The sequence below is a fragment of the Balearica regulorum genome, chromosome 14 (assembly GCF_011004875.1).
Source record: "Balearica regulorum gibbericeps isolate bBalReg1 chromosome 14, bBalReg1.pri, whole genome shotgun sequence".
NCBI classification, from domain to species: Eukaryota; Metazoa; Chordata; class Aves; order Gruiformes; family Gruidae; genus Balearica; species Balearica regulorum.
In genome coordinates this window covers 14176105-14188330 of record NC_046197.1, presented here as the reverse complement: position 1 = coordinate 14188330, position 12226 = coordinate 14176105, and the positions used below count along the sequence as shown (strand labels likewise).

The 12226-nt window shown below is 45.3% G+C and overlaps 1 protein-coding gene across 3 annotated transcripts in view; it reads left to right on the top strand.

The window, feature by feature from the left end:
- The window catches only part of GRIA1 (glutamate ionotropic receptor AMPA type subunit 1), a 125581-nt gene that overhangs the window by 60452 nt on the left and 52903 nt on the right, over window positions 1–12226 (top strand). For all 3 annotated transcript variants that reach the window (XR_012837761.1, XM_010306313.2, XM_010306312.2), the window contains exons 4-5: window positions 667–851; window positions 5711–5764. Coding sequence is in view for 2 of the 3 variants with exons in the window: in XM_010306313.2 (XP_010304615.2) it covers window positions 667–851; window positions 5711–5764 (239 nt within the window). In the remaining variant the exon portion in view is untranslated. The remainder of the gene's footprint in view (window positions 1–666; window positions 852–5710; window positions 5765–12226) is intronic.

The following is a 12226-nucleotide window of genomic DNA, read 5'->3' as shown; positions in this document are numbered from 1 at the left end:
ATCTCACTCTGCTTTCTGTTTTCACGAGGCATGGGCACACTGAATATCCCAAAAGAACTGCAATAGCCAGGGTTGTCTGGCAGGACTCCATATCCAGAGTGGTGCTGGCTATGTGTATCTCCTCTAGAAGGCTGTGCATGTAATTTAGGCAAGATCCTTTTGAAAATAATGAAGTTTTCTGAAGAGATGCTGCCAAGAGAGACAGGCACACTGAATATGATTGTGTATTGTGATTGCTGAGGGTGTCCCTAACCCTAGGAGCATAGAGCCTAAACAGATCAAAGATGAGTAGCGAACTATGGCCCAAAGAAATCAAGTGATTTTGGTAGTGACAGACAAGAAGACAAGGATTAGAGCTCTTATCTGAATCCCACAGCAGGGCCTGATCAACGAGACTGATCTGCCAATTACAAAGGAAAAGTAGGCCTGAAATCCTCCTATTTTCCTTTGCTAGGACAGAAAAAGCAGGAGTCATTAATTCTAGCCCAGCTGTGTTTGGGTAAGATGCTAGACTATTAGCTGCTCTCTGTAGTTCTGCTGCACTGTATCCAGCGATGCTGTATCCAGCCTGGCTTGAGACAGCTACGCAGGCTGTCAGAAGGATGGAAAGGTGCCATTGCACAACTAAAACCTGGTTTTCCCCCTGCTGTCCTCTTCCCATTGCAGGGTTGTCAGTCCTACAGAAAGTGCTGGACACCGCAGCTGAGAAGAACTGGCAGGTGACAGCTGTCAACATCCTGACAACAACAGAAGAGGGCTACCGCATGCTCTTCCAGGAGCTGGAGAAGAAGAAGGAAAGGCTGGTGGTGGTAGACTGTGAATCTGAGCGGCTGAACATCATCCTTAGCAAGGTTGTGTTGGTGTGGGTCTTCTGGAAGGGTCTTGCATGCAGGATGGGAAGGGTTGTTTCTCCTGGAGAAGTTCTCCTCCCCATTCTTGTCTCATCCATGTCTCATTGCAGCTCTCATTGGATGTGGGGGGTGTGTGTGTATTGCAGCAGGCTGCTGAGCTTGCAGGTATTTCTCCATTGTGTTGTTGTGGAAACTGTAAAGCCATATAAATACTAGGAGCTCCCATGTATTCATGCTGAGTGAGCTCTGCTGCTCCATGTTCCCTACTTGTTTGACTCCTCTGCTGAACCCTTTACACCCCCTTACTCCACAACATTTGCTTTGGGCTAATTCTTCCAAGCAGCGTGCACAAGATGTAGCACTTCCTTATTCTGCTGAGTTTTTCTCTGGTTTTCCCACCTCCTGTGAGTTAGGGTGGAGGTGTGAATTGGTACTGCCAGAATCCTGGTCCTCCAGCCTCTGTGTGCCGCACCAAATTCTCACAACCACTGCCAGCAGGACAGAGATGGAGAAGCTTTATGGTACGTCTGTAGCACTGTATCCAGATTAGGCTGGAGCTCAGTATCCTCCCAGGGCATCCAGGCTGTAGCAGGATCACACAATTCCAGCTCCTCTCATGCCTTGCAGCGAGAGGGACTGGTTCATTCCCAGCCATGCCCTGCTGTTCATCAGCTCATGGTCACGAGGCAGATGGGATATGCAACAGAGGACCCCGCAACTAGGTTGTGTGCCTTGCCCTACTCATCCTCAATCTACATAGGTCGCCCAGTAGTGCAGATCCAAATTTTCTCCATGCTTTTTCCTCCATGCCTCCCTTAATGCTTTGCCTAAGTCCTGAATATTCTGTGGACAGGAGACCAATGCAAGTTCATGGACAGGTCTCAGTCCACACTTGTGTCCCCTCTTCAATTCCAGCCTTACTATCTTTCCCTCTCACACCTACAGCCAAGGCTTTCCCCACACTGGGACTCCTGTCCCACGTGGCTTAGAAAGGGCCCCGCAGTGCTGCGCAGCTGATGCACTGTGACTCCTGCAATCGTACTTCTCATAACCAGCTCACTCTTACCTCGTGCTTCACACGTCGCTTTGTCTAAGCTACCTGTCATCTCCCGTCTCACACTTCAGCTGCTCGCTGTCTGGGGCTAGGACTGCCATTTCACCAGCTGCACGGCTCCGAGACGAGCGCAATCCATCCCTGTTGGATGTCTCTGGGTGCTATATAACAACGAAGCAGGTAGCAGGTTTTAACCTCAAAGTACAGATCATGCTCGCAAAGGAAAGAACAGATTCTTCTGGAGGGTAAAGTCTTCTCTCTGACCACAGAGTAGCTGCGGTTGAACAAAATTTTTGACAGGACCTAGGCAGTGAATTTGCCTTTTCTGCAAGCTTTCCTATAGGTATATCAGATTTCTAGAGTTAATGATGTTGGGTTTTTAAGTCTGTTTGTCTAGCAGAAAGTTAAGCTCTGTGGTCAAATACTATCTAGTTTTCCTAACATGAACATGAAATAAGTCTTTCTTTCAATCTTCTTCCCATAACTGGAGCAAGAATTAAACTTGTATCTAAGTAAAGCTATTTGCAAGAACACAAAAAACCCTAGATCATGTGATTATATTTGTTTTGCAATGCGGCAAAAGCATCCATTAAAGACAGAGCAATTCCAACAGATGTCTAGCCCTAGGAGGCAACACTCCTGTTAGGGATAGGGCTGTAGATAACTTTTTTCACACCTATGTAGTCCATTTTTATCCTCATTTGACTTCTTGTTCTGAGTCCACAGGGATTTCTGAGAGCAGAGGTAGTTATCCCAGTGTAAGCAGGGGATGCCAGGTCTTTTACAACATGCAGATGACCAGAGGGGATCAAAGATGATGTTCAGCTTATTATCACATGAAATTCAACTGGGACTTAAACTCGGGCTGGCGGCCAGTCCCTCAGCTCACCACACCAGCAACCTCTGCGTGGATGTCACTGCTCTGTTTGCCCTGTTTCTTTGAGTGTCTGAGGTGTTCAAAGAGCTGCCTCAGCCTCTCAGGGATATTTTAATGCATTTATTTTCTTCCCTGGCATGCCTGTCTCTGTCTTTCTGTGGCTGTGGATTTGTGCTCCCTAGTGAAAGGAAGAGCTGGGGATGGCTGTTTAGCATCAGTCCTGCACACGTACACACTGGTGCTTGCACACACTTTTAATTTCTTCTTCCCATCCTGTACTCATAACACAAATAACCACCGCTGACTCCAGCAAGGCAGTCCTTGCATGCTGGAGACTGTAGCTGTAGAGGAGCCAGTGCTCAATGTGTTAATGATATGTGGGAAAATGACCTGGTTTCTTTCTCGGAGATTTCTCTGTGTCATGTCTCAAGGGCATGATTTATCTCTGCCGAGGTAACTGTCGTTTATAAGCCAGGCCTTGGTTCAGGGCAGGATATCTGCGGGGCTGCGCTGTGTAGCCTTAATGGGATAAGTAAGTGGTGGGTTGTATTCCATCAAAGCCCTGTATTGTTTCTTCCTTGTCTCTCATTAAAATGAATAACTGGAATTTCTCCTTTGCCACTGTTTCACTCTGAGAGGATTTCTCTCTAATAGATGTCAAACTGGCCCATTAAGAAGTGGGTAATGAAACCTAGGTGGCCCAAGTGAGCTATCAGCATGCAGCCCAGCACAGCATCTCACCACGTTCAGGCTAAGTGAGAAATGCTATTATAACCTCAGCTTGCTACCGCCGTCCGGACACATTAGGACTGAGCAAGCATTTTAAAATAAATTAAGATCACAAATAACTGTGTAAAACACAGGAAGCAAGCCTCATAATTCAGGTCGATGGGCTGCAAGATTAACAGCTCAGGGAAAGCTGGATGGCAGCCCTCTCCGGTTCATCGACTCTGACACCTAATAAAATAACAAGGGGAGAGTTTGGGCAGAAGGAGCCAATGCCAGCTATTGTTGACACTGGAGAAATGGGGAATTGGATCGTAATTCTTAGACATCCCAGTGCCCTGGAGACGCTCCTTCCTCCACCGGGGTCTGGGATTTACTGCAAAGGTCAGTCTCAGTTGATGAATGGAAGGGGACAAGTTGGGTCTGGTTTTGCTTCTCAGATCTGGAATGGAAGATACTTAGAAAACTACCTTAATAAGAGTATATATCTTTATAACCTTAGGTATATAGTTTTTTCTGAGGGTTCCAGACTGCTCAACAGGACTCATATTGAGGGATCCTGTGGGGAGAACCACAGGGCAGTGGAGCTGGTGGAGCTGACATTAGTTGTGTAAGAAACTGCTAATGAATGAAGCCTTCATTGGCATTAATTGCCACCTCCACGTTGATGCTGGGAACCAGATGAGTTTTCACGTGCATACAAGAACACTTCCTCAGAGAAGGGCTAAGGCAGATAAGGACTTGCACAGAACAGGTGTCAGCTCATTTATAATCCATTTGGAAATCCCTAAATGGCTGCTCATGATAATCTGGGAGTGCTGTCCCATGGGGAGGATCGGTCCGTGTGTGCCCTCATCTGATGCTTCTCAAACACCTGCTACCAGGCTGCTGTCAGAGAGGAGTCCTGGGTAGACGGATCTCTGGTCGAATCCAACACAACAGTCATTTTATTATCATTCTGGCTGTGAGGATCTTTCTGGCCTCACTGACCTTTGTGCAGATTTTGCCTGAGCGTTGGCAATGCAGGCAGTGATTCAGAATCAACTCATACAACAGTGCAAATAAGAGGTGGCGTTGCCAGCAAAGAAACCTTATGGAAACAGCACAATTCTCTCAGAAACGGGCAATTCTTGTGTTTTTTACCGGTTCTGAGGGTATGATGGTTTGGGCCTTTTTTTCACTGTGTTCTTTCTGTATATGTATTGGCTTAAATGCGGATGGTATCTGGCTGGTAAGAATTTAACAGTGCTGCTGGAAATCAGTGGAGAGGAATTTTGGTGGAAATCCAGAGTCAGCAAAAATAATGTGATTTTTAGCTGTATTCTTTCTGTATTTTTTTTAAATTAAGGAAGAAAAAGACAGCTAGGGAACATCTGATCAATGACCCTGTCCCCCACAATCACAGGCAACCCTGCCACAGATGGTGCCTTTCTACCTAGACAAGGGAAACTTTTCCAGCTGACATAGAAACTTTCAAATGTTACAGATCTGGAAGCATTTGTGTTGATAAAAGAGAATAAACCCCCACTCTACAGGCATCAGGGAGAAAGGAGTAAGTGGCAAAGAGCTTATATAGGGACACCATGAATATGAAGATATAATTAACCTCAGCGAACATGCTGAGGGAATCCTCTGTTGAGTGTCTTGCCCAGGCAGCTTTGTTCTGGAGATGTGACTGGAGGCTACCCCATGCAGTAAAGGAGAAAATTTGCCCTATAATCTAAACCTCCTGACATCTCACCCAGGTAGGTGTCTGTGGCAGGGATTCTAGGTGGGAGGATATGCAGAATAGCTCTCTAGTCTTGCTCAGTGTTTCAGCTGCATTCACAGGACAAATAGACCCCAGCTGCCCGCTTTGTTCGTGTAACGTCTGAAATATAAATCGTTTAACCTTTTTCTAGAAAAAACACTGTGATTTTATCCCTGAGCTCATAGGAAACAGGTTCGTTCAGGTAGTTTATTCTTCCTGCCTGTGGAATCTGCTTGGGGATTTTGTCCTGTCTAATTTCAGATTTGCTGCTCAAATATCATGTGTGAAAGCTCTGTCCTTCCTCTAACAAGATTGTGAACTTTTCTTTTGCTATGTTTTTCTGTCTTCAACCAAACAGTCTCATTGGGGAAAAATGAGGAGGAAGGATAGATAAATGAAGCTCTACTTCTTTAGATGGTCTCTGCTAAATATCCTTGGTTTTTGTCTTGCAGATCATCAAGCTTGAAAAGAATGGGAACGGGTACCACTACATTCTGGCAAATTTGGTGAGTTGCCCTCCTTGGCTTTTTTTTTTACCCCCCCCCCCCCCCCCCCCCCCAGTATTTCATATTTTGTAAAGCCACTATACTTATAATTACTGAGCTGGAAGGTTTTTTTCTAATCTGCCTTTTGGGTAGAGAAAAAATACCAAAAGTTCTTTGTGGTGTTCTCTTTGTGGTGTTCTCCTTGTGGTGTTTTCTCTCTTGAGCCAGCAAGATTATCTCCAGGGTATCTCCAATGTTTCTGGATTATTTTTTTTTTATTTTTTTTTTTGCCTCTAGATTCAATCTGCATCTTTTCAAAGCCAATTAAGGCAACTGTCAATTAATGCTTGTTGTGATAATGATTTTTTTTTGCATGTCATAGGCACCTGGGGTCCTGGTATTGCCTTCCCCGCTTGTTTCAGTCAGGCCACCAAGAAGTTGTTGACTGTTGTTAACAACTTGCATTTTCTAACTGGTTTTAAGTCCACTTCAGTGTGTGTCCCCCCAAGTGAGATGTTTCACAGCCATCCTGAGAGCCCCACTAAGAGCAGACCCATTAATGACCATGCACCAAGATCCCTCTGACCTTCCAGTAGAAATAAAATATGTACCTATTCTTCAACTCGGTGCTAAATCAAATCTGCCTGTCATGGCTCTGAGGAATTAATTGGATTTAAAGATTTCTTTAAGAAAAGGATTCTCCCTTTAATGCAGGGAGGCGCTGCCTGAGGACAGAGCTGTGCTGGGCAGCAGCGGGGCCATCTTTCTGGAGCGATATGCTGTCCTCTCCTGGGAGAGGAGACTTTCTCTGCCTAGGGAGGTTTGGGAAGAAGTAAGAGAGGAATAGCCTCAATTCATGGGGCAGCTGAGGTTTATACAGCAGGGCTCCTACCTTCTCCTCCCCAGATGTGTCCGTCTATCCGGGGGGATGCACAGCGGAGGACGGGCTGGTGTCTGCTCCCCACCCCAGGACCCGCCGTGCCCGTGTGCGGTCTGGAGCCGTTCTGTTCTCCCGCAGCTGTGTCTGCGAGGCAACACACGTCAGGCTCAGCGTAATTAAACTTTAAACTACCAATTAGTCAAGCAGTTGCTGCCGTTCTCCTCCTCTCAGTCCCAAGATAACTCTGTAATTTACAAGACAAAAATGGCCACATAATTACCCCGCCATGCCCCAATACTGACCCTGCACTCCTGCGCTGGGCGCCTACCATGTAATTACAAAGTTAAAAATGTTATGTTGTGCAGGGGGAGACAAGCAAACTGTAGAGTAGCCAATAACTTCAGTTGCTAATTTTTTAAAAATTGTTACTTGCTGTAACCCGGTCCCGTTCCTCAGGTGTTTATGAAAGCCCCTTCATTACAGTGAAGCAGGGAAGCTATCTGGAGTAGCTGGAGTGTGCGTGTCTGTGCACTTTTATGTATACCCGTGCGGAAGGCTAAATGAGAATGCTGTCACTTCTTCCTGCATGGTTTCATAAGGATAAATACATTACGGGCATGAGGTGGAATATTCAGGTGTTTGAGTTATGAAGGACATTTCCCTCTGTCTTATGATACCACTCTCTCCTACTTTCAGCCTGAGAAAGCACACTTTTTCCATCTTTAATTTGTTTTCTTACCCTTTGCACAAATGCTGAGAGGACAGAGCTGGCTGGAAGAGGCTGCATATTCAGCCAAAATGGATTATAAATAATTAACTTAGAGCAAAAGGCTTTTCATTTCCCCAGCCCCTCTGCAGGGAGATTCTGCCTCCCAGCTGCAGCTTGGTGGAGGATGCTCTGGGTCCCCAGGACCCACAGGATCTGATGGGACCACCAGAATCCACTGTTACCAGCTGTTCTTTTCAAGCAGCTTTCTTTTAAAAGGAGAAGAAGAAAAATGAAAGAAATTCAAGGTCTTTCCTTTGGTCTTTCCTGCTTCTTAAACCCCAGCACTGCACAAGAGGCTAACTCCAGAGACAGGAATATTTAAAAAAAAAAAAGAACCCCAAATCCCCAAAAAACCAAACGAGAGGAGGAGATAATCAGATAATGTGGGGAAACTATTTAAAAAAAACCAGACTAGCACTCCTGAAGGTTAAGAGGCACTTTCCAAGGCAGAAGAAGCTTTGTGGTTCTGCCATGAACAGGGGCAGGTTCAGGCACCAGAAGTCAAATCAGTTTCTGTGATGTGCTGCACCCCCACGAGAAATACTCGCTGATCGGTTCTGCAAGGAGAATGGCAAAAAGGCCGTGAGGATCCTATGTTCCTGAGAACATATGGCAGTGAGGAAGGACAGCAAGCCTCCCTGTGTGCGTATGGCCGGGGATGTTATAAGGGATTGGCAGAATGTGGGAAGTCAGCGTCTGACAGAGTTAAACCATAGTGTGGATGCTCAGATTCAAGAGTTCACAATGGGTTTTACCCTCTTCTAAGGGCATCTTGTTGCTGGATTAGAGCCTTCAGAGGGTGTGATGTGCTGTAATTTATTCCCACTGACTCATACACATAGTGGATAGACCTTAAATGCCCCACATTTTCTCCTGTAGACAAGTCCTAAGATGACAGGGTGTGCATTGCCCACACACACACACGTACCCTCATGTGCATACCCGCACGCCTAGAAAACAGCTTGATTTTGTGAAAGTGGCTCATTCTGGAGTCCTGGGTCGTAAGAGAATAAATTAAGAACTAAAAACTGCGAGTGCATGAACATTTCCAAATGAGTTATTTTTTGTCCCCTGTGCTGACTGTTGGAGTCCTGATTTCAGGACTCACATCCCATGTGAAGATAAGACTCCCCACCCTGGCTGGGACAGGCTCTGCCTTGCACAAGTCAAGCGAGCCCTCGGCTGGTTTGTAGCCACCGAGTTACCTGCACTAGCTGGAGCAAGGGGGTGAATTTTCAATGCCTGCCTTTTGCAACACTGCCTAACCTTCTTGGGCCCTTTCCCATGGGGAAACAATTATGGAAATGACATATTTGAAGCAAATGTTGGGAAATATTTAGAGATAACTCCACTGAAATTCTTAATTTTTTGGCTATGCTTGTTCAGAGCTATACTCAGCCAAAGAACAAACAGCAGCACACTACTGTCCAGTTACAGCAGCTCCAAAGTAATGTTCCATCAGGAATGCAAAGCAAGTGAGTTTGCAAGGCAATGCACGGGCTGAATAAGGCCTGCAAATATCATCCATTTTGAACACAGAGGAATTCCCTGTCTGGTCACAGACAATTCACGAACAAAGAGGATCTGGCTTGCATTAATCACCGCTTGTTTGCCCAGCGGTTGCTGTCGGGTGAGCTGTAGTAAAGAACCAAGCAGAATTTGACAAGTAGCAGCAAATGAAAGCTAGTATTTCCTAGCAAGAACAGCTTTCTTTTTCAGTGAAATTGCTGTTGCCAAGGTGAGACAATAATATTTCTGTGTTCACAAACAAAATGAAACCATTCTGCACCTTAGGCCATGGGCAAACATCCTTCTCCAAATCTGCTATGCCTGTTAAAGATACAACCTGTCTTGTCTGCTCAGCCCTGCCTGTCCCTGGAAGGTCTGTCTCCAATGTCACTGCCGGAGGAAGGGTTCATGTGAGCATCCTTGCCTCTCCTTGAGGTAAATTTGGCACTGTCTATGGCTTTTGCAAACTAATAAAAACCTGATCCTTGACCGGTACCCATTAGAGTTACCCCAATTAGCTTTTACCAGCTGCCAGCCTGGGTATTTGTCAGGTGTACTGGCACTGGGGGATTGCAATCATCTCTCTCCCCCTTCCTCCCCCGTATCTCTAGTTTTCTTTTTGGAACTCAAAGAGGTTTGGCAACTTTAGAAGTGTTTGGTTTTGTGAGTCTTATTTTTCTAAGCTTTGTTCTCAGCCTTTGAGAGCATCAGTCTAGCAACGACAAAAGAAAAAAAATACAGTCAAGGAGCAAGCTTAGAAACTTCTGGGATTCCTTTCTTTTGATGTTACAGACTTTTTCCCCATAACCTTGGCTTCATGTAGCTGTTTGTCCTATGCCAGGGATGTAGGCTGACTACTGTCAGTAGTGGGAGAACATCAGCTCTCTTGGGTGGAGGAAAATCTTGTCTTAGAATAAGTGACATTCACGTGACCTGTCTGAAAAAGAAAAGTACGGACAGCTGCCACATGCAGTATTTTAGCCTTTTTTTTTGTTTCCTGTCGTATTAGTCCAGGTTGTTCTTTTAGCAAATGCTCTCGTTTGAAGTCAAATAGTTAAGTGTATGAGATTGCTGATGCTAGGGGTAGCAGGGAAGAGTAAAGACAAAAACAGAGCTGATGAGCAGAAGTAAGCATTTTTTCCTATGCCATTTTCTATCAGCGTGTGTCAGTGCTGAGTTAGACCATGGACAGAGTGTCACTTTGCAAGCTGTTGTGGCAGCTTTGGAGGTTACCAGCACAGCAGCTTTGCCAGCAGAGTGGCTTGTGCAGGAGTCAGGCAAAATCTACGGGTTTGTTCACCTGTGGTTTAAATGGGCCTCTCTGATTTTTTTGCCTGCAAAAATGGAAGGGAAAACTTCATGCCACCAGTGCTGAGACACGGTGATCTGAGACTGACTGCTTGGGGCAGATAGCAAAGAAGGCATCCCCTCCCGAATTGGCTGTTGAAAAGGATGTCCACATCCCTGGGGGAGCAAAGTTCTCCCAGCACAGGCAGAGATCTGCTCCCCTAAGCGATGCAGCACGTGTACATCCCGCAGCGTGTGCTGTGGCCGTGTGGGGGGGGTCTGCCGTGCCCATGCTGGGTATGAGCCTGGTGCAAGCAGCAGTACCTGCCACAGCACAAATATGACGTGTGGCACTAACCATGTGTCGATGGCTTCGCTGCCTACACCGAGCCCCTGACTCAGCTTGCCTGGAGCTAAAATGTTGCAGTTCTCAGTCTCCCATCAGCTTGACAGCTGCCATGTTTATTTTAATCACCCTCAGTTATTAACACTGTCTCCTGGCCCCTGAAGTGTTGCTGACTGAAGGTACAAACAAGGTCAGCAATACTCAGGTTTGCATCACTAACTGATTGGAAACTCTTTTTTGTGGGAGTTTCCAAAAGGATGTGTATGGCATCAGCTTGTTGTCCTGGTAAGACCTCAAGGTGCCTGGTCTTGCAAAAATTATGTTCTTATTTTGGAAAGAGACGTCCTAAGTTAGGTTTAGATTAGTTTAATTATACCGGTTAGACCTTTCCTCTTTCTGAGAGGTTGGTGCAGGTAGAATCATGAGAAAACTTGGTTTTCCAGGCAGAGGAAGACAACATAATATATCAGTGAAATTTCTGAGGTCTGCATTTCACTTCCAAATAGCTTTTCTGTCCTGATTCAAAGATTATCAAGCAGAAGAAACCTTTATAACATTATGTCATTTGAATTACTGATAGTAAAAGACACAGCAGTGCTGTGAATTAATTTTTGCTTGAATTAGAGTGTCTCATGTAAAAGAAAATAATTTGGTTTTGATACAAAAATTGCCCACACGGGAGAACACGAACTGCAACCTTGGAAGGATTTTTGCAGTAGCTAATGAGAGCATGAGTGACTTACTGTGACTTAAAAAAAATCACTGAGCATCAGGTGAGGAACTGACAGATTATATTACAGCCATTGCAAGGAAAAATGTGTTTGCTTAAATCTCAGCAAAAGGGTGTTAAACAAACAGGTTTCCTCAGCCATTTGCAGTCTCCTAATCCATTACCCCGGCTCAACTGGCAAGGGGTGACATGTAAACCCAGAGTATCTTCCTCATGGTGACTTCATCGGTGCTTTTTCTAGTCAAAACTTGCCTAGCTTCAGCTTCCTCCATCAGATTTATGCTTCTGTTTGCTAGACCAAATATTCCATTACTGACATTTTAGTCCTTGTAAACCGTGATCAGGTCATCCCTTAATCGTATCTTTGATTGAAGTCCTGGCATCTGTCACTACACGGCACATTTCCCAGACCTTTAAATCAGTTTCTCCTCTGAAAGCTCTCTAAAGCACAAACATACACCTTAGAGCATCTGTTCCTTTGCCCAGACTGAGCTTTCCAACAAATGTATTTGATCATTTGTATCCAGAATGTGCTGCAGCAGTAGGATAGGGCTGATGCAAATAATATCACAAAGAAAATCTTATGCCTGCAGAGTTCTACCAAAAAAAAGTTGCTAGTCATCTCCAGCCCAATGTCCTTGAAGTCTGGATCCTCACCTGACTTGGTTTGCTTTGCATCAATAGACCAGGACAAAACAGACTCATAAAACTGCAGGATTGGGACCCTGTCTGAAAGCGTCCCCTCTTCCCATCTTTCTTTTCCCTTTCTTCACTTACTTCGATGTTACAGTGAGGACTCCATGTTTTGCTGCCACAGTGAGATTTGACATATTAGTAATTCTGCAGAAGAGAAGGCGGCCTCTCCTGTTGGGAGGCATGCTGGAATGAGACTTGAGCAGATGGGCTCTTTTTTGATGTACCCTCCTTATTAATGCAAAGTGATAGGAATGAGGAATGATGCT